Raw genomic sequence first — 20,053 nt, 5'->3', positions numbered from 1 at the left:
ACCAGTACATACTTAGTCAGATGACATTTTATAATGTGAAAAGTACTGATGACAGAGTATTCACCCAGAGAAAGAAAGCAACATCAGATTTATGTACATAGGGAATGAATGAATGTGTAACAGCCTCCTTACTGCACTTTTCCTGCTGATTTCCAAAACCAAGAGGGTAGTGACCACATTATGCCATCTTGTTAATTGTTTTGATTTAAATTAACATTAGCCGTGTCCCAAACCGCACACTTCTGCACTATTCTACACCATTTTGTAGTGGGAGTAGTACGTTTACACTTAAAATGCAGCAAAAAGAAGTGTACTTCAAGTTCACGGATGATGCACTTTTTCATCCTTCAAAACGGATTGTGGAATGTTGGACACTTCATGCACTCATCACACGTGGCTCCCCATCAAGGGGCGGAGTTACCTGTCTGTGCTGCTGGTCTGACAAAACAGTTGTAAACAAGGGAGGACCGGCCATAGGGAGACCCAGAACTTTTCCTGGTGGGCCGGCCACGTAACTGTGCCGAACAGGTGGCGATGAGCTGAAACGGGCTGCCCTGTTATGCTAAATGACAGCAACAGCAACTGGCTGAAGAGGGCCACGATATGCAGAAAAGGACAGCGTACCTGTGTGAATTCTAGAGACTGTTTTGTGTGAAAATCCCAGGAGATGAGCAGTTACAGAAATACTCAAACAATCATGCCATGCGATCACCTGATCAGCCAATCGTGTGGCAGCAGTGCATAATATCATGCAGATATGGGTCAGGAGCTGCAGTTAATGTTCACATCAACCATCAGAATGGGTAAAAAATATAATCTCAGTGATTTGGAGCGTGGCATGATTGTTGATGCCAGATGGGCTGGTTTGAGTATTTCTGTAACTGTTGATTTTCACGCACAGCAGTCTTTAGAATTTACTCAGAATGGTGCCAAAAACAAAAAACATCCCGTGAGCAGCAGTTCTGCAGATGGAAATGCCTTGATTGAGTTCAACAGAGAATGGCCAGACTGATTCAAAATGACAAAGTCTACAGTAACTCAGATAACCACTCTGTACAATTATGGCGTGAATTATAGCATCTCCGAATGCTATCCTGAGATGCGGGTTGGCACTGTTCTGGTGGCACAAGGGGAACCTACACAATTTTAGGCAGGCGTTTTTAATGTTGTGGCTGATCGGTGTGTGTGTGTGTGTGTGTGTGTGTGTATGTGTATATATATGTATACACTGATGAGCCAAAACATTATGACCACCTGCCTAATGTTCTGTTGGTCCTCCGCATGCCACAAAAACGGCGCTGACCTACCAAGGTACTGAATCTACAAGACCCCTGAAGTTGTCCTGTGGTATCTGGAATCGAGACATTAGCAGCAGAGTCCTGTAATTATGAGGTGGAGATGCCATGGATTGGAATTGTTGGTCCAGCACATCTCACAGATATTCAGTCAAATTGAGATCTGGGCATTTGAAGGCCAGGGCAACACCTTGATCTCTTCATCATGTTCCTCAAATCATTCCAGAACAAAGTGTGCAGTGTGACAGGGCGCATTATCCTGCTGAAAGAGGTCTCTGCCATCAGGGCATACCATTGTCATGAAGGGGTGTACCTGGCCTGCAACATTGTTTAGGAAGGTGGCACGTGTCAAATTGACAACCACACGAATGGCCGGACCCAGGGTTTCCCAGCAGAACATTGCTCTGAGTATCTCCCTCCCTCCACCGGCTTGTCGTGGTCCCACTGGACCATCCTGATGCAAAAATTCCCCAGGTAAACAGCACACACGTACACGGCTGTCCACGTGATGTTAAAGAAAATGGAACTCATCGGACCAAAACAACCTTTTTCCACTGCATCAAGGTCCAGTTCCGATGCTCACGTGCCCATTATAGGCACTTTTGATGGATGACAGGGGTCTTCACGGGCACTATGACTGGTCTGCGTCCACACAGCTTGATACGCAGCAGGGTGTGATGCACTGTGTGTTGGGACACATTCCTTCCTGTGTCTCATGCATCAGTGAGCCTTGGGCGCCCAACACCCTGTAGTGGTTTGTCCCTCCTCAAACCACTGTCGGTACATACTCACCACTGCTGACCGGGAGCACCAACACAAGTCTTGCTTGCAGAGATGCTCTGACCCAGTCATCTGGCAATAACAATTTGGCTCTTGTCAAAGTCGCTCAGGTCTTTACTCCTGCCCATTTCTCCTGTATTCAACACATTGAGTATGCAAACTGATTGTTTGCTTACCATCTAATCACATGGGTAAATACTACTCGCATTTTGTTCAAAAAAATTGTTTATTCAGTCAATCCTTTCTTTAATGATCTTGTTTTTGAGTATAGAAAATTATATTTCTGTTTATGTATAGTGGCATCTGTTGTGGACGTTGAGCTGTAATGAAAACTACATTAAGCTGAAAGGTAAACTAATTGAGTGTTATCAAAACAAATCAAATATGATTTATTTGCCCAAACAGGTCTAAAAATGAGGCCTAGCAAGAGTGTCTGCTTCCCTCAGTCTGGCTACAGCATTGATTAGAAATCATTGAACTGGTTTTATCTGGGAAATGAATGTATTAATGCTGGCTAAACTGCTGCTCAGTTTTTAGTTAACTTGATCTCGCCTGCTAACGCTGAACATGCTTCCTTGCTTTGTAACATTTAAATAATTTCAACAATCTTCTCTTTATACTAGATGCCAGGTATACAGGATACATTTAAGCAAATAGGTTGGTTTCTTGATCGTTGTACAACATATGACATACAAAACATACAATAGTCCAACATAACAATGCAGTGCAACAGTAAACTGTCTGGTATATTTCGGAAGTATGTAGCTGTATGTGTGTATGCGGTGTTAGCTGATAAGTAGTTTTAGTTTAGTCTCAAAGTTTGTATTTAAACAATCATAACTGTGTAATTTTAATTATGCTTCCTCACCTGTCAGCATGATTCCGGTGAATCACGTTCAGTCTCTCTGTACGTTATGTCATTGATTTGGTCGATGCTCGGTCACATCCCTATGGAGCACAAGCAAACAGGCAGCTGGCTGCAGTTCACTTAACGGCCACAGGTGTCATTAATAACAAGGGTTCCTGAATCGTACATACTGTACATTTAAGGTAACTATCGCAGGTTACCACAGTGAAGATTACAATAAACATGTTATGACTTCAACAATCAGATGTTAATTTGAATCCAATGCTTTCAAGTGAAACGCTTTTAAACAGAATCTTGTAGATGTACACGTGAAATCTGGGTGGCAATTTGTTGTAAAGCCCCACCCATTTAAGAGCTTCTCCAATCATCATATAGAGAACACAGACTCATAAAGCATTTAGAGGCTTTAACAAATGTAAATAATGTTCATAATGCTTTCAAAATGATGCGTTTACAGCCTATTGTTCAATGAACATCAATCTTTACTCCTTTTCAATCAATGGTATATAGAACATAGACTCCCACTGAAGCATGACTGCTGACTTCTGTTGATATCTATGGACATATTCTTGTAGAGAAAAAGCGGATTACGTTACATCAACGCAATCACAGGGAAGTTGACATGTTGTTTCTGATTGTTCCAGTACCCTGACATTGGCCAAACTGTGCTGAAGTACAGACAAGCGGCATGTCCCATCAGACATTTATTCATCTGTTAAAATGTGTTTTACTGATAGTGTGTTGAGTCAGCTGCATTCTCTTCCTATGTTTAAAACTAGGAATTGTGTTTGGATAATCAGAAATGAGTGTGATTTGGAGATGCTCTCTATGATTAAATCTTTGCTCCACTGATGGTTATGTTTAGGGCTAAAAACAACTATATTAAACTCTCTTTTGTCACTACTTTGTGGACATTTCACCCAGAAACTGGAGCTCACATGTGCCCTTATGTTCAAAAACGCTTCCTGCTTTCACCACTGGGGGCAGTGTTTCGAATTTCTGGAAGCACATACTGACTTTCGCTCAAGAAAAGTCAACCTGCTGTTTCCATGTTCACTGTGGGGTATTAGGTGTAATTTATTGTTGTAGAATAAAAAGCAATGTTTTCTACAGACCTTATTTTACTCAAATTAATAAACTCCATAGAAAATTCCAGAGGGAACCTGTGGACTGATTGGCCTTCCGTGTTCACCTACAAAATTGACGTCACAGATCAACAGCTCAATATTTGTGATATTTTGTACATTGTACATTGAAATGCAAATGTCATTTCAGGTGAAATTTTTAGCAGAAGCCATGCTTCCTCTGCCATCTTAAAGGAACAGTTCACCCAAAAAAGTTTCTCATCATTTACTCGCCCTCATGCAGTCTCAAACTTGTATTACTTACTTTCTTCAGAAAAATATAATTCAAGATATTTTGAAGAATATATGAAGTGTTTTTGTCCATACAGTGTAAGTCAATATGGAAAAACATTTCGTGCGACCCAGCGTCCACTTGCGTGGACCTTGAATTTTGGCCTTGCTATACGCAACACGTATTTTTAATTAATTTAAACTGACTGAATACTGTTTACAACACACTAGACTGTCATTTAAGGGTTAAACTTCTTGTTTACCGAGTCACATGACAATAACGTCGATTTCCGTAAAGCACTTCTACAGGTGGAGAGCTAACAAAAGTACCTCTGGTAAGAAATCTCTAAGTTTTTTTATTAAAACCTGTTTGGGTGTAAAGAGTAGCATCTTTATTTTCATTTGATATGCCGCTTTAAAAAATACATTCGTTTTGCATGCGTTAGCACGATGATTTATATGATGTCCACATATTAGAATTTTGGGTCATTATTCCCTCAAAAGTTGAAAAAATTATTTTGAATAACTTTCAACAATAACACATCTGTCGGTCATTTCGCTTATTTTAATACACATTTTGTTATTTTATTTTGTTATCACTGTACAATACAGTTCTGTTCATTAACATTAGTAAATACATTCATATATTCACTGTTCATTTTCACATTGAGAATCAATATATTCATCCAAAAGCTGAAAAATGTTGCTTTCAGAGGCTTTATATGGAGTTAGGATTAAAATAAGGTGCATTTCAAACTGTTCAGAGACCAGTGCAGACAGACAGCACACTGGAGGTCAAGTCATTCACTAAATATGGACAAGTGAGCATCCTATAGAGTTCCTGTAATGTCAAGTGCATTCAGTACAAACTTCCTATCAAAAGTTCAGTTTCAGTCTGCAGATGATGTCTGGACCACTCAACATGTTTGGCAGACATGGGACAATGGTAATCAGTGCATAGATTCAGCATTTCTTATGTATAATTTTATTTTAACATGGTTGGCACTTGGCAGTGATTGGATGATACTGGACATTATTTTGAATCAGAATTAATTATGCTAATTTCTGATGTAAATGTCTGTAACATCTCAAAAACATGAATAACCATCAGTCATGGAAGCATAAACAATTCGATGAAAAAAATCCTTCTATCTCTTGGTATTATTTAACATTTCACAACTTAGTCCCGCTGTCCACATATGTGGACATTCCTTTTTAGGAAAAATATTTGCTCTAGAAATTATTATTATTATAATTATTTGCTTGTTTATTAGGTGCTACTAGTTATGCAAACAGCAGTCATGCTCTGGTCTGAGGAGGATAAAACATGTAGCTGGTTTCTAGTTGGTCTAAGATGGTCATGAGCTGGTCGACCAGCTACCATCTTCCAAAGACCAGCTTGACCATCTTTAGCTGGCATAATGAGAGAATTATAATTTTTGGGGTGAACTGTCTCTTTTATACTAGGGTGTTCGCTTACTGGGCCAAGTCCAAAACGCCCATCCCCAAATCTCTATGATATTCTGGTCTAGATATGGTTTAGGTCTATCGGAGTCTTTGCCCTGACAAAGTTGTTTTTTATATCACCTTTGTAATCAATGTTCCCAAGAAAGAGAGACTTGTTCTGCCTCCATATGGATAGATTTGAGATGACAAATAAGGCCAGCCAAACAAAAGCACACTGCCCTAAAATTCAATGCCATGATTGGTTTAACCTCTCAACAAGGCATATGATTGGCTTTGCCACTATAATGATTCACTATAATGACAAAATGCATGCATCAGGCAGCTCAAGGCGTGGAATGTGGCAGCTGTTTCCTCGCCATGCCCAGTGGGGATGTGGGTTTGGAAGGCAGGAGGGGTGTTTTGGCATTGGGGGAGAGCAGTGTGCTGCTGTATTAAATCACAATGAAGATGTCAAAGGCATCCTTGGAGACATTATGGAAATCAGATTGTTGGATCAGATCAGAGGTTGCCATGGAGAAGACGATGAGCATTGTTACCTCCAGGCAGGCTGCAGAGACAGAACGCTTGGTTCCCTCTCTCTTGCTCTCACTCTCCAGTGTGTCTTCATCAGTCAAGCAAGGGTCTTTATTTTGTCTTTGAGGCTGGGTGATGTTCTGTCACTGGGCCAGTCGGAGCAGCTCTTTACCTGAACTTCTATGTTCTTATTCAGAACTGGTTGAATTTTGTAAAACATACTAGAACCATGTTTTCATGGTGTTCGGTTGGGAGCTTGCAGTCAGTTGAAGTGATGAGACAGAAAGACTTCATTTTATCCATTGGGAATTAATAAGATATATATAATATAATAGGTTTTCTATTACAGATTTGATGCATTTGTCAGATGCTTTTATCCAAGCAACTTAAAGTGCATTCAAGGATTACTTTTTATCAGTTGTGTTCCTTGTGAATTGAACCCATCATGTTGGCTTTGCTAGCACCATGCTCCGCCAGTTGAGCTACAGGAAGAGGGCTTGGTGATGTCAGCCAAAAAGGAAAGTTGTTCCAGCTGATGCAGGAGCAAGTTAATACATTGAAATATGAATATTACAAAGAAAAACGGTTTCTTTGGAATTGCATGCACTGATTCATTGTTTGCAACAAGACCAGGAGCAAATATTAAAAAGTACACCCTAAAAAATGAAAATGTTCTCAACACTTATTCACCCTCATGCCATCTCAGATGTGTATGACTTTCTTCTGTTGAACACAAAGATTTTTAATAGGATATCTCAGCACTGTAGGTCCATACAATGCAAGTGATTGGTGATCAGGCCATTTAAGCTCCAAAAAGCACATAAAGGCAGCTGCAAAATGTAATCCAAAAGACTGCAGTGGTTCAGTCCATGTCTTGAGAAGCAATATAAGTGTGGGTGAGAAACAGATTAATATTTAAGACCTTTTTACCATAAATCTCCAACTTTGACCAGCACCAACCAGTAGGCAGCTAAATATAAAAGTGGAAGTGTAGATTTAAAGTAAAAAAGGACCTCTGGAGTCATATGGATTACATTTATGCTGCCTTTACGTGCTTTTTGGAGCTTCAAAATAATGGTCACCATTCACTTGCATTGTGAGGACCTACAGAGCTGAAATATTCTGCAAAAAATCTTTGTTTGTGGTTAGCAGAAGAAAGTCAATCACATCTGGGGTGGAATGAGTGTGCGAAAATGGTGAGAATTTAAATTTTTGGGTGAACTATCAATAAGTATATACATATATTTCACATATTTATTTACTATTTCACATATTTATTTACTAAGGTATTTACATTTGACTTTTTTTTAAAATACAATATTTTTACCATAGTACATATCCAGAAAACCATTGTAGTACCATGGCACATGTTCAAAACAAACCAACAAAAAATATAATGCCATGGGTTTTTTTTAAAGTGTTTATAAGCTAAATATGTGGCATAGTATTTCATGTTTAAAATCCATATAATTTATGTATCATTCTTTTTTTAAGATGTCCTTTTTACAATGACTACACTAGAAAACATGCCCCACTTTCTCAGACCTATTTAATGCTAATTAAATTGCTCCTTTTTTAACACTAGACCCAATTAATGGCTTGCTGGGCCACACAAAAGCTGTGTCACAAGAAGTAGACTTCACCTGGAGATAGAGCTAAGGGAGGGAGGGTTTACAGTGTGTCTCTGTATGATGAACTTTACGTATGTTAAGAACATCTATCTCCTCGTTTTGAGTCAACGTTAAATCAAAATTGAATACTTCAGTCATGACTACTCTCTGAATAAATTTAAGGTGTGAAAATGGATAGAATTTGGTTGGTTTAATATTTGCAGACTAGATCTGCAAATCTGTACGACGACTTTCTACTGCTAGACATACTCAGACACACTGTGTTGAGGATGTATGACATACATTAGACAAACATACAATCCCCTTGAAGCAGATCTAGACCTATGGTGCTGGGGTGAAGGAGGGTTTCAGAGATAATCTCTTGTAGAGCGCTGCAGTAAAACCAGCTTGCCTGCAAACAACTGAGGAAATTTTATTTACATAGTATGCAAGTTAGCATGGCCTATGGAGTGTGCACACTTGGCGTGAACAATTGATCAATGTATGTTATTACAAAGAAAAAAACATTTTGCCTTCGTAATCTTTTATCAAAATGCTATAAAAATGCTCCACTTCTGAAACGATTTTAGACACTATTTAGGCATTGTTTTAGGGTACTGTTAAAGCTAATGCAGCTGTTCTAAAACCTTGCCAATAATCAAATCTATAATGTAATGCTGTTAACATTAATGTAATAAAGATTATTACCATGATAGCAAATAATAAAAGATTTGAAAATGAAGTGTTAGTATTGGGATACGTTGAGATGCTTGTGAAGGTAAATTTGACCTTCAGCCAACACATCCTGGTCAAAAACCCCCCTTAAAAGTGGGTGCTTGTAGAATTTCAAAGGGGAATATTCCTTCACAATTCACTGCAAACTCACATTCAGTTATGGAAAGCCTAAATTTTACAATCCAATCAATTTGTGATACGTATAATTTTTTCTTCACTTGAAAATGTGTCATATTATAGAAGTAAACTGGGTAAAATGCTGTTTTGTTACTTCAAAGCATGCCACTGAATCGGGCCAAACGGTTCTTAGTACAGTGAGTAACGGTTCCAGTAGCATTTGCACTTGAGGATGGTTCGGCATGGCATGACTACAAACTGTTCTCAACCTGGAAAAGCTATCTTGTCCATGGTATTTTCAACATTATACATTTTTGTTTTAACCGACTCTATTGAGCGACAGGACATTTCGCGATCACTTGGTTTCTATTTCTGTGGTCTGTGGAGCCCCACCCACTGTGAAATCTTATTGGTTCAAAATCACACTCCTCATATTCTTATTGGCTGAACACCATCTTGTGACATTGCATCTGTTCAGAATGGAGTGTGAGGGTCAAAATCTCCAAATGTGTTATCTATTTCAAAACACAACAAATTCTTCTATACACAGGATGCAATGGATTAAGCTTGGTCATTCATTATGTCACCACTGCTCTTAATCTTAACTGGTTTCATCATTTTGTAGGTATTAACAAAGGAAGTTGTTACCGAATCAATCATTTCCCGGATGATAATGATTATGACACAGACAGCTCAGAGTATCTCTTACGTGAGTGACTTTCTCTTCAGGAACATTACAGTGTTACTATATATTTCTAAACTGTTGTTTTTTTTTTTCATGCACCATTCACTAACTCCCGTTAAAGTGACAGCCGTGTGGTTTGTGTGTGTATGTGTTTGTACACACAGGTATCGTGCGTGCCTCCAGTGTGTTTCCCATCCTCAGTACCATCCTGCTGTTGCTGGGGGGGCTGTGTGTGGGGGTGGGACGCCTCTACAGCAAGATGAACAACATATTACTCAGCGCAGGAATACTGTTTGTTGCAGCAGGTAAACATCGCTAACAAAATGCCTTTCAAGCTAATAGAACACCATTCACTTTTGACCCCTTTAAAAATAGTTTAAAGGGGTCATGAAATGCACTATTTTTTATTATCGTACTTAAAAGACCACTGATAAGGTTTTTTGCACCAAAACAGTCATAATGTATTAATATTTGATAATTTATCTTATATTATGATAAATAATATATGAAACGCTCTGTCTTTAATGCTTTTTTTTTGGCCTAAGTGCTTCCTTAAAACTTTACTGTAAATGCCCACTGTTCTGATTGCCTAACTTTGTGCAGCCCTTCGAAATCAGCCATATTTGAAACTCAATCGGAAGAGACTGAACAACCCTACAATATTATAAAACTACATTTCAGGGTTTATACACAACGCACATCCAATCCATTGCATCCGAATATATTAAACTGTTCATCACAAGCACAGCTTTTAACACTCAGCACCATAAACTATCAAAGAGTCATGATATTTGAAATGAATGAAACAGTTTACTTAGGTTTTGATCAAGTCCAAGTGTTTTTAACTGCCCCCATTCTTCAATAACAGTACCTTTGCAAAGCTTGAATTGTATTATGACTGGTTCACAAGCAGTCAATGCTCAAATAAGCTGAAGACACATCCACATGACGCACACACACACAGTCCAAAGCACAGTGCGAACTAGATGCAGACACATCATCACATTGCCAAAAATTTATCAAAATGGTCAAAAACATCCATCTAGTGCATAGTTTACACCAACAATAAAAAAATAGTACAGATAGGCAAAAAAAATCATGTCCATGAAGCGTTTGTGCCAAAAACTACAAGAGGCAGAGCAGCTGATGAAACTGAATTGCTTCTTTTTTTCAGAGATTTAACTTGACACAGTGTATTTTAAAGGTGGACTGAGATATGTATCAAGTGTCTATTGTGTGAATGTATACAAAAATAGTCCAGATGGGTCCCCTTTGGTGTTCAGGAATAGTGAGGCCATAGTAGGCCTATGTCCTGCTGTCTCACTCTCTCGGAGTACGAACTGAAGCGCCGGTGGGTGGACCGAAGTGTGCAATGATGTTCGTGTAGATGTAGGTGTTCGACCCCATTCTGCTGAATTACCCACTCCTATCAGACATTTTTGCATCAATTCAAATGCATTTACTTTTTCCTTTGGTGGAAACCCAGAAGGAATTCCGATCACATAAACAATGGTCAGTGTGATTCAGAGGTTGCATTTTCCTGTAAAATTACATTTGGGGTTAGGGTTTGGGGTTAATAAAAACATTTCTGCTGACTTTATTACATAATTTACAACTAAAAATGCAACTCGCTTTTGGCACCATTCTGTGGACGTTTCACAAACTGGAGCTTACATGTGCGCATACATTTAACAACACTTTTGGCTTCGGCCTCTGGGGGCAGTGGTTTGAATTTCGGTAAGCACAGACCAATTTCAGCTGCAGAACTTTCAACCTACTCTTGCTGAATTCACAGTGATATCAGTCTGGTTAGCATGTTGCAATGACATTATAGTTTAATAAGCACAGGAAAACATAGCACACTGAAATTTAGTTAAACTATTTTTAGATTGTATTTATTATATTAATACTTTTCGGTATTAAATTAATTATAAGTATATTTATGATCAACATTTATCTCACTTTGTCCACCCTTCTTGGATGGATTTTGTCATTGAGCTTGTCACAATGCATACTCAGATTGCCTTTTCTGTGAAGAATAGCATTACATGGACAGAATTAAATCTGTTCTGATATTGTATCTGAATCCCAAATCAGTGCAGTATAACCACAATACTACACACTTCATATCTGCACATTCGTAAATGTATGAACTCTACTAAGGCTAGGCCCATGTAAGCATGTATTTCTGTGCTAATGAATTTGTATCAAAGGTTAAGCTTTGTTTTTAAGATTCAAAATTGTTTTCTATGATAATTGTAGAGTACTAGTCCATGCTCAAGTTAACAAAAGACAAGATAGCATGAACTAGCAAGGCATGCAGGCTGTTTCCTTTACACTCTCTTGGCTCTGTTTTGTATCTTGCAGGTCTAAGCAACATCATCGGCATAATCGTCTACATCTCCAGCAATGCCGGTGACCCCAGCGACAAGCGAGACGAAGACAAGAAGAACCAGTATAACTATGGCTGGTCCTTCTACTTTGGAGCGCTCTCGTTCATCGTGGCAGAAGCAGTAGCTGTTCTGGCCATTAATATCTATATTGAAAAGAACAAAGTACGCTTCAAAGCACGGCGGGAGTTCATCAAGTCTACCTCATCGTCTTCACCTTATTCTCGCATGCCTAGTTTCCGTTACCGCCGACGGCACTCACGCTCCAGCTCTCGCTCCACGGAAGCGTCCCGCGAGGCATCACCTGTGGGCATGAAGCTGATGAGCTCAGTGCCTTTAGGAGAGATAAGCATGTACACGTTGACAAGAGACCCCCACAAGTCAGGGACAGACAGCAACTACAGCCCTGACCATGATTCTGGATTTCTCCAAGTGCACAACTGCTTTTCCAAAGATCTTAATGATGGTATAAACAGAAGGACAACACCTGTATGAGGGTACAAAGTGGAATGGAAGAGATAAAGATATGGCCATAATGAACAGATAGCCAGCGAGCTTAGTGGCCTGTGGCAGATGCCAGTGGAAGCGATACTCATTGGTGAAGCCAGTAAACCAATGGTGTTTCACATTGGGGAAGGAGAAGCACTGTGTTCAGTAGGATGGGATTTGGTCTTGAAACTCAACTAACTTGAACATGGTAATTCTTTTTTCCTGTGTTGCTTTATACAAATAAATGTACTTAACTCATCGAGGGGCAAGACACAAAAATGTGAAGTGGATGGTCTTTGGACAAGGCGGCGAAGGGCTTAAAGCATCAGTACCATTCTCTTAATGTATACCACTATGAAATTGACTCTCAGTACATGAGATGGTGCTAACATTGGCTCACAGTTGAAGCCTTCCCCTCAATGTGTGTTCAGTTGAAACCTGATTTGATTACTGAATGTCTTGCTTGTGTCAAATGTTTGTAGCCACAGTTTTCTAGCCCTATTCAGTGAACCTATCAGCTTGGCAGTGTTAACTGCCCAGATGTACTTTGGAGCCACTTTGAAACACATTTCATTGCTGTACAAAACTGTATTCTTCTGTTAGTGTTGTTGTAAAACATAAATATCCATTTATTTAAAAAATATTAATTAGCACATTGTACTTTAGGAGATGTATGGCTATCAGTTGCTTATGAAAACCCTGCTGAAAAGAACACCTTAGGTCAGATTCATGCTGGTTTATGATGATCAGTGTGGGTTTGGTGATGGTCTAGTTGGTTTAACGTAGCTTTTGAAGCTGGTTGACCAGCATGGTCTTTTTGGTAAAGCCGGTTGACCAAGAGATGCTGGTTAAAGTCAACATGTCTTCAAGAAGTCATTGAGCGTTTTTCCACCATTGGGCCGAATGGATTTCATTGTGGAACCGTGCTGATCCGTACCCATCCAGGCTTGTTGGCACAGTTATGGTTTCTTTTTCCACTGCAGTGAACCGAATTCAGGATTGAACTGACTTGGCAAATTACCAGTTATGAGTTGCAGCATCACTACAGGCATTTCACCACAATTGTTTACTGTCCTGAGTACGGTTTTACCTAACAGTGCAGAGAAATCCAGGCCATGAGCGGTTTGTGGAAAAATCAAATGGAAAACCTAACGGGATTGTTACTCACCATGCTCAGAACTGTTCGGCCATTTGTTGGGAAAAGTGCTTATTGTTGAACACCTCGGATTTAACTTCCATAATGTGAAATATTTTTAAGTGAAACAGAGTATTCAATGATTGGAATCGGCAATTGATTGGATCATGAAAAGTGGGCGTTCAATACCAAAACGGATCCAGACCTGAATGTGAGATAGCATTTAATTGTGGAGGACTACTCTCCTCCTAAAACACTGCCAGTCCCTGTTGGTTAAATCTTAAGTAGACTTGGTAACATCATCTGAACAGGAAAGTCATTTCAGAGGCGGAGCAGGTAATTACTTTGATGAAATATTAGGCAAATAAACATTTGCTTTAGAATAACATGCTCCAATTAATCTAATAAAATACAACCAGTAAATGTGGTCCATTTTTTTATTTCATGTTGACTTCAAGCTATTAAGAAGCCTGGTGGGGACACCAACACACCAGAACAACTTGCTTAGGACCAGAGCCTAAAAACAACATGCACCAACTACAGTGGTCTTTTCAGCAGGGCAATGCAGCAGTTATAAATGCCATTGATTGTCAGTCAACTGTCAGTAGCCTACCAGCCAGTGTTGCTTTCTGTTTTGAATCACTCATAGAGTTCCTTAGAGTCTTCATCTCTTCAGAGGGGTTTAACCTCTTCTTAAATGCTTGGTATTTGCCTGAATGTGGGTCACATATAGCCACTCCTTCTCTTGAATTTGAGTGATGGCTGTGGTGCATCTGAATTGTGCACCATTGGGGATCTGACATTGTGTGTCCAGTGATAAAAAGAGGGCTGAGAAATGTCGGCCATCCGGAAATGAAAGACCCATCAGCCCTGAGAAGCAATTCAGCGACTACTGATAAATATCTATGACAGAGCCGTATGAAAGACATCCGTGTGGCCTATCCAGCCCATTAGAAGACCATTCAAAGTGTCTTAGCCTCAACAGAGCCTTATACCTGGAATTCTCATGGAATCGACAGTATAACCACACCTCTATTTTGTTACTGGACGTTTCACTCTCCCATCCCATGTTTCCGTGACAGGTCCTTTTGTGAAAAGTCTATCCCCGCATCCATATATGCTTCCTTCCCTGCTATATAGTATGCAAATACAGTACATCAAATGAGTAGGATGTCAGAATCTGACTGGTTGCACTGTGTACGATAGTAGGTCAAACGGTCTACTGCGGAAATTGGTTTGTACTTACTGAAATTTGAACCATTGCCCCCAGTGGCCAAAGCTGGAAGTGCCCTTGAAAGTATAGGCACGTGTGAGCTCCAGTTTTTAGGTGAAATATTTACAGTGTGGACCCATTGGACTCATTGTAAATGATGCAATACAATCAACAGGAATGCATATTTTATTTACCCCAACCCTAAACCTGACCGTCAGTGGAGCAAAAATGCATCCTCCGAATCGCTCTCACAATTGTTTATGTAACGCAATTACTTCCCGGTTTCCACGAGACCATAACCAGTGTCCCTGAGGTAGGAACAGGTAAATACATTTGAATAATACAAACCTGTCTGATGGGGAATGGCGCTTGTCAGTAATTTGGCATATTCAGAAAAAATGTGAAAGATCAAATTCAATAGAGATTTCAGAGAACTGCAAGTTTTGAAGCTCTTTTCAAGTGTAAGTGCTCTATATATATATATACCAAGAAAGTTGTTACTTGTGGTAAAATTGTACTTAACCTAACCAGAGTAAATTATTTTTGTGGTTGTTGTTATACATTCAGGTAACAAGACAAAGTCCACACTCCTGTATAATGTATGTCCAGGAATGTATCTACCTGAATACCTACTCAACGTACTATGTTATCAATCAAACAATAAGTTCAGTACATACTCTGAAAGTATGCGAATGCGGATGCAGCTCAACACTTTCCCCACTGCAATCCAAGAAGGCTCCAATGTGTCACAGTGGAGGATTTCGTTAAAGGTGTTTCCTCACAAAAAGAGAGGTCGCAAATATATGTATATATATCTGCTAAGTGTTTGATGAAATTGAAGCATTTACAGCTACCTTTTCTTAGTGAAGCCATTTTGACATGAGCTTTCAAGCCATGGCTGTTTGTAGAATGGTGTATGGTGGGTAGATGTAAATGTTTGCATGTTTTTCTCTAACCCATTGACTTTGTGTGCTTTTAACAGTATTATTAACAGGATGACTCACTGACAAGCATCGCTCACTATAAATACCTGTAATGTTCTCGCTGTTCATTGAAGGTGTTTTTCACTTCTGGTTTTCTTGATCTGCTAATGTTGTTCTTAGTATTTCTCTGTATCTCTGACATTGTCGACATATTGCTGCTCACATAAATAAAGTAATTTGGGGTATGTTGTGACATTTTGCTTGACAGATTACATGACAGGAAGTTGAATGCAAGTGTAACGGGAGCCAGCTGGTAGATAGCTGTGCAGTGTGTAAACCTCACTCTCCTGACCTCAAGAGGTGCACTAGCAACTGACGCTAGAGGCTGTAGCCTTTAACCTCCTCGTTAGCGCACCCGCCTCCCACGCCGGTTCGAGTCCCGTTCGGAGCGGGGGTGAGAAGGACCGGCAACAATGGTGCCGTGACCCAGATGGGAGTGAGGTTTGGGGGGGTGAGTGTAACGGGAGCCAGCTGGTAGATAGCTGTGCAGTGTGTAAACCTCACTCTCCTGACCTCAAGAGGTGCACTAGCGACTGACGCTAGAGGCTGTAGCCTTTAGCCTCCTCATTAGCGCACCCGCCCCCCACGCCGGAGACGTCGGTTCGAGTCCCGTTTAGAGCGGGGGCTAGAAGGACCGGCAACACAAGCTTCCATTCTCACCTAGCCTTCACATGTTGGTTAAGCAAATGTGCTAGTCTTCCTGTGTGAAATTGTGAGGATTGCTATATTGTATACAAGATAACAGGCCAAAATGTCAGTGTTTCGAATTTATTTTTATTCAATCCAGTTACACTAGCGTCATTTCTAGAACTAGGAACAATAAATTGTGTGAATGCTTTGAAAATATTGTAAATCAGTTGTGCATACATCTCTAGGAAAGCGATATCCACTTAAAAGAGTAAGGATACCTAAAATGCAAGCGGTCAAAAGTTGTTCGGATACAACTGATGTATGCTTTCCAAATATCCGAATTGCCCCCTGTGACTGAAGCTGGAACTACAGTCATTCATATCCACATTTCCCTGTGACGCACTTTGCGAGACTGGAGCAAACATTACATAAATTAAACATTTGAGTGGATGTGACAATACGGAGACCACAAACTGTGTTCTTTCACTTCTTTGAATGGATGTTTTTTATAATCTAAATCTGCCTTTGGTCTCAAATCAGAACCATGTGGGAACATCTCTACACTCATATTTAAGTTTGCCTATTTACATGAAGGAAAATGTATTATTCTATAACTTGAAATCCCTATTCTACAAAAGTACAGTAGAATGAACTTTAGCAAGCCCATCCATGACCTTACCAATGACTTGTTTGCCTCCATCCTGTCTAATGGCCCTCATTAACAGACCATTTACTCAATATTAAGAAATTAGTGTACCTGAATTGCTCTGATCAGCTCCGTTCTGCCACATTATTGCCCATCCAGTGTGTGGCACAGATTTACGCTGATGGGGAATGGCACAAACTGATTTGGTATGCAGCAGTTCAATTTTCATTGACCTTTATGGAGATGACCCTGAGGGCTTGGGTAATCTAATTTAGCATAAATAATATTGCTTGTCATTGGGAAATCCATACCTCCTCCACTGGATTGCATATAATCTGAAACCAATCAGAACTGTCTTTCCATTTGGGCACAAGCATGTAAAATAATCAAATTGTTAACCATTTATTTTGTATTCAGAGGAGGCTAATGAAATGCTGGAGACAAGATGAGATTGATTTTGCATTATGACTGTCATGTACTTTTGTCATGCTCCTTGAACCTCGGGACTGTGGTATTTGTTGTTTGTTTTTAATTTTAAATGAGTATCAAAACTGATTTTTTTTTAATGCCGATATTAGCATTAAACTTGAAGTGACATGAAATGAGTCAGGTGTCAGACCAGCTATTTTACCATGAATTTGCATGACAAATATTTATGAATTTCTTTTTGGTTTGAAAGAGCCATTCATCAGCTATTGGCCTCAATTTTTTGGTTTGCATTTGGTGTGAAAGAGCCTAAACAGGCAAGACACGATTTAAGTCCCGTTCACACTGTCAGCAATTTTGTTGCTAGATGTCGCTAATCTCTGTACTCTGTGTCGCTAGTGGGCACTCCTACTGCTACCGCTCTAACGTCATTGGTCGGTTGCACAACTGGCCATAGCTGTAGAAAATCGGATAACAGATTAGATATATTGCAGGTAAAACTAAGATGTCATTCTTATTAGACTAGGAATCATTTGTTTTGCCTCCAATAACGTTCAGCATGGCAGAGTGTCTTTATATAATCTGCAGCTGTACTCAATGCTTAATATCATGAACAATCTATTAATGTATGAATAAGGCCTGGGCGATGGAGCCAAAAATATTACCATGATATTCTTTTTCATATCGTTTAATACCGATGTTTATCATGAAATGCATTCACATTTGAACATTGCACATTTTTTACATTTCCAAACTGGCAGAAGAAAATCCTAAACAGTCATAATAATCTACAGAAAACTGCATTGGGTGCCCAGAGACAGCCAACCCTGTGGTGTCTGGGGATATTCTACCAAAATATTTTATAGAGTTTATCAATCGAGTGAAGTTTGATATGAATGTTAAAAGATCATCTGTTTGTTTTGAAGCATAATGACAGCATATCTTTATTACATTCAAATTATTTTAATATTTTGTTATATACAGATTCCTAAGTGTGAATCCTTTATTTTTTGGTCACACATTATACACAATTTGTTTTGCATATATACAGTGAAATGTATTAGTTTTCACATATCTTAGCTAAGCTGGGGTCAGAGTGCAGGGTCAGCCATGATACGGCACCCATGGAGCAGATAGGGTTAAGGGCCTTGCTCAAGGGCCCAACAGTGGCATCTTGGTGGTGCTGGGGCTTGAACCCCCGACCTTCTGGTCAGTAACCCTGAGCCTCAACCACTGAGCCACCACTGCCCCCGAAGCCCTTGTGACTGAGGAATGACAGTGTATGGGGGATCAGGTGTATCCTCTGAGAGGAAATTTAGAAAATGTAAAAGTCTGAATGGGCCATTTATATATTTTCTTTAAAGACTGGGTTACACACTTTTTTTCTTTTATTTTCTCCCATTTTCTCCCAATTTGGAAAGCCCAGTTCCCAGTACTTAGTAGGTCCTCGTGGTGGTGCGGTCACTCACCTCAATCCGGGTGGTGGAGGACAAGTCTAAGTTGCCTCCGCTTCTAAGACAGTCAATCCGCACATCTTATCATGTGGCTCGTTGTGCATGACACCACGGAGACTCACAGCATGTGGAGGCTCATGCTAATCTCCGCAATCCACTCACAACTTACTACGCACCCATCGAGAGCGAGAACCACTCATCGCGACCACGAGGAGGTTACACCATGTGCAGGGGTGAAAATTTCATCAAAATGTTGGGGGGACAATAAACATAACAATTCTCAAGAGCAATTTTTGAAGGGGACACCAAGGGTTTTTTTGTTGTTGCCCCATTTGCATTTGTATTATTTTATTTCTTAAACAATTATTTTAAGAATATATCATTATATTATTTACAATACACATATTTTAATGATATTTTAGAGGGGACAACCCTCAGATGGGGGGTCCTGACACCCCCCCGCCCGCCCTGATTTCCGCCTATGACCATGTGACTCTACCCTCCCTAGCAACTGGGGCAATTTTGTTGCTTATGAAACCTGGCTGTAGTCACTCAGCACACCCTTGATTCAAACTCACGACTCAAGGGGGGGTAGTCAGTGGCAATACTTGTTGAGATACCCAGGCACCCTTTGTGTTTTCTTTCATCCATGCCAGAGATGATGACATCGAATTAATTTTAATAAAATGTATGATTTTTATCAAAGGCTTGTAACATGCTGATTAATAATGTTAGTTAATTTAGAAGAAAAAAGCATTATGGTCTAAATGCGCTCTGGATTCACATTTACTTATGCAGCACCACTTGTCTACTCACAAAAGAGGCAACGCATGCAGAGCGGGACAGGGCAGAAATGAAGTGTGTTCTGTGCTATAGTAAAATATTCAAGACTACGGTGCACAAAGATCAGATCCAGTGTACACAGCACTGTTGTTTTGTTGCATTGCTCACTAGAGGGGATAAGAGGGTGCAATCGTCGTCATGATGTTTTGCGGCCCGGATGGAATCAATCCTGGGTCCGTACCTGGAGTCAGACCACGGTGACTAGTGTGTCCTTATCGTTAGCAAGGCAACTATTGTTAGCAGCATCATACAGTCTGAAAAAGCTTAAATGTTTGCGTTTTTAGTGACACACACTTAATCGTCTAGATGTAGAACACAGGTTAAATATTGAAAATTACCCAAAAGCTTAGCATTGGTATCGTGGAATTTTTTTATCGAGATTGTTTTATTCCTCCATATTTTCTGCACTCTGCTACATT

The 20,053-nt window shown here is 39.8% G+C and overlaps 1 protein-coding gene across 1 annotated transcript in view; it reads left to right on the top strand.

Moving 5' to 3' along the window:
* cacng4b (calcium channel, voltage-dependent, gamma subunit 4b) overlaps window positions 1-12,800 on the top strand; it is a 14,446-nt gene extending 1,646 nt beyond the window's left edge. Inside the window, exons 2-4 of the mRNA XM_052139045.1 lie at window positions 9,366-9,449; window positions 9,590-9,730; window positions 11,793-12,800. Of these exons, the coding sequence (XP_051995005.1) occupies window positions 9,366-9,449; window positions 9,590-9,730; window positions 11,793-12,310 (743 nt within the window). The 3' untranslated portion in view covers window positions 12,311-12,800. The remainder of the gene's footprint in view (window positions 1-9,365; window positions 9,450-9,589; window positions 9,731-11,792) is intronic.
* The last annotated feature ends 7,253 nt before the right edge of the window (window positions 12,801-20,053 follow it).

The sequence above is a fragment of the Xyrauchen texanus genome, chromosome 12, assembly GCF_025860055.1.
Source record: "Xyrauchen texanus isolate HMW12.3.18 chromosome 12, RBS_HiC_50CHRs, whole genome shotgun sequence".
Lineage (NCBI taxonomy): Eukaryota > Metazoa > Chordata > Actinopteri > Cypriniformes > Catostomidae > Xyrauchen > Xyrauchen texanus.
This window is presented reverse-complemented; position numbering and strand designations above follow the sequence as displayed.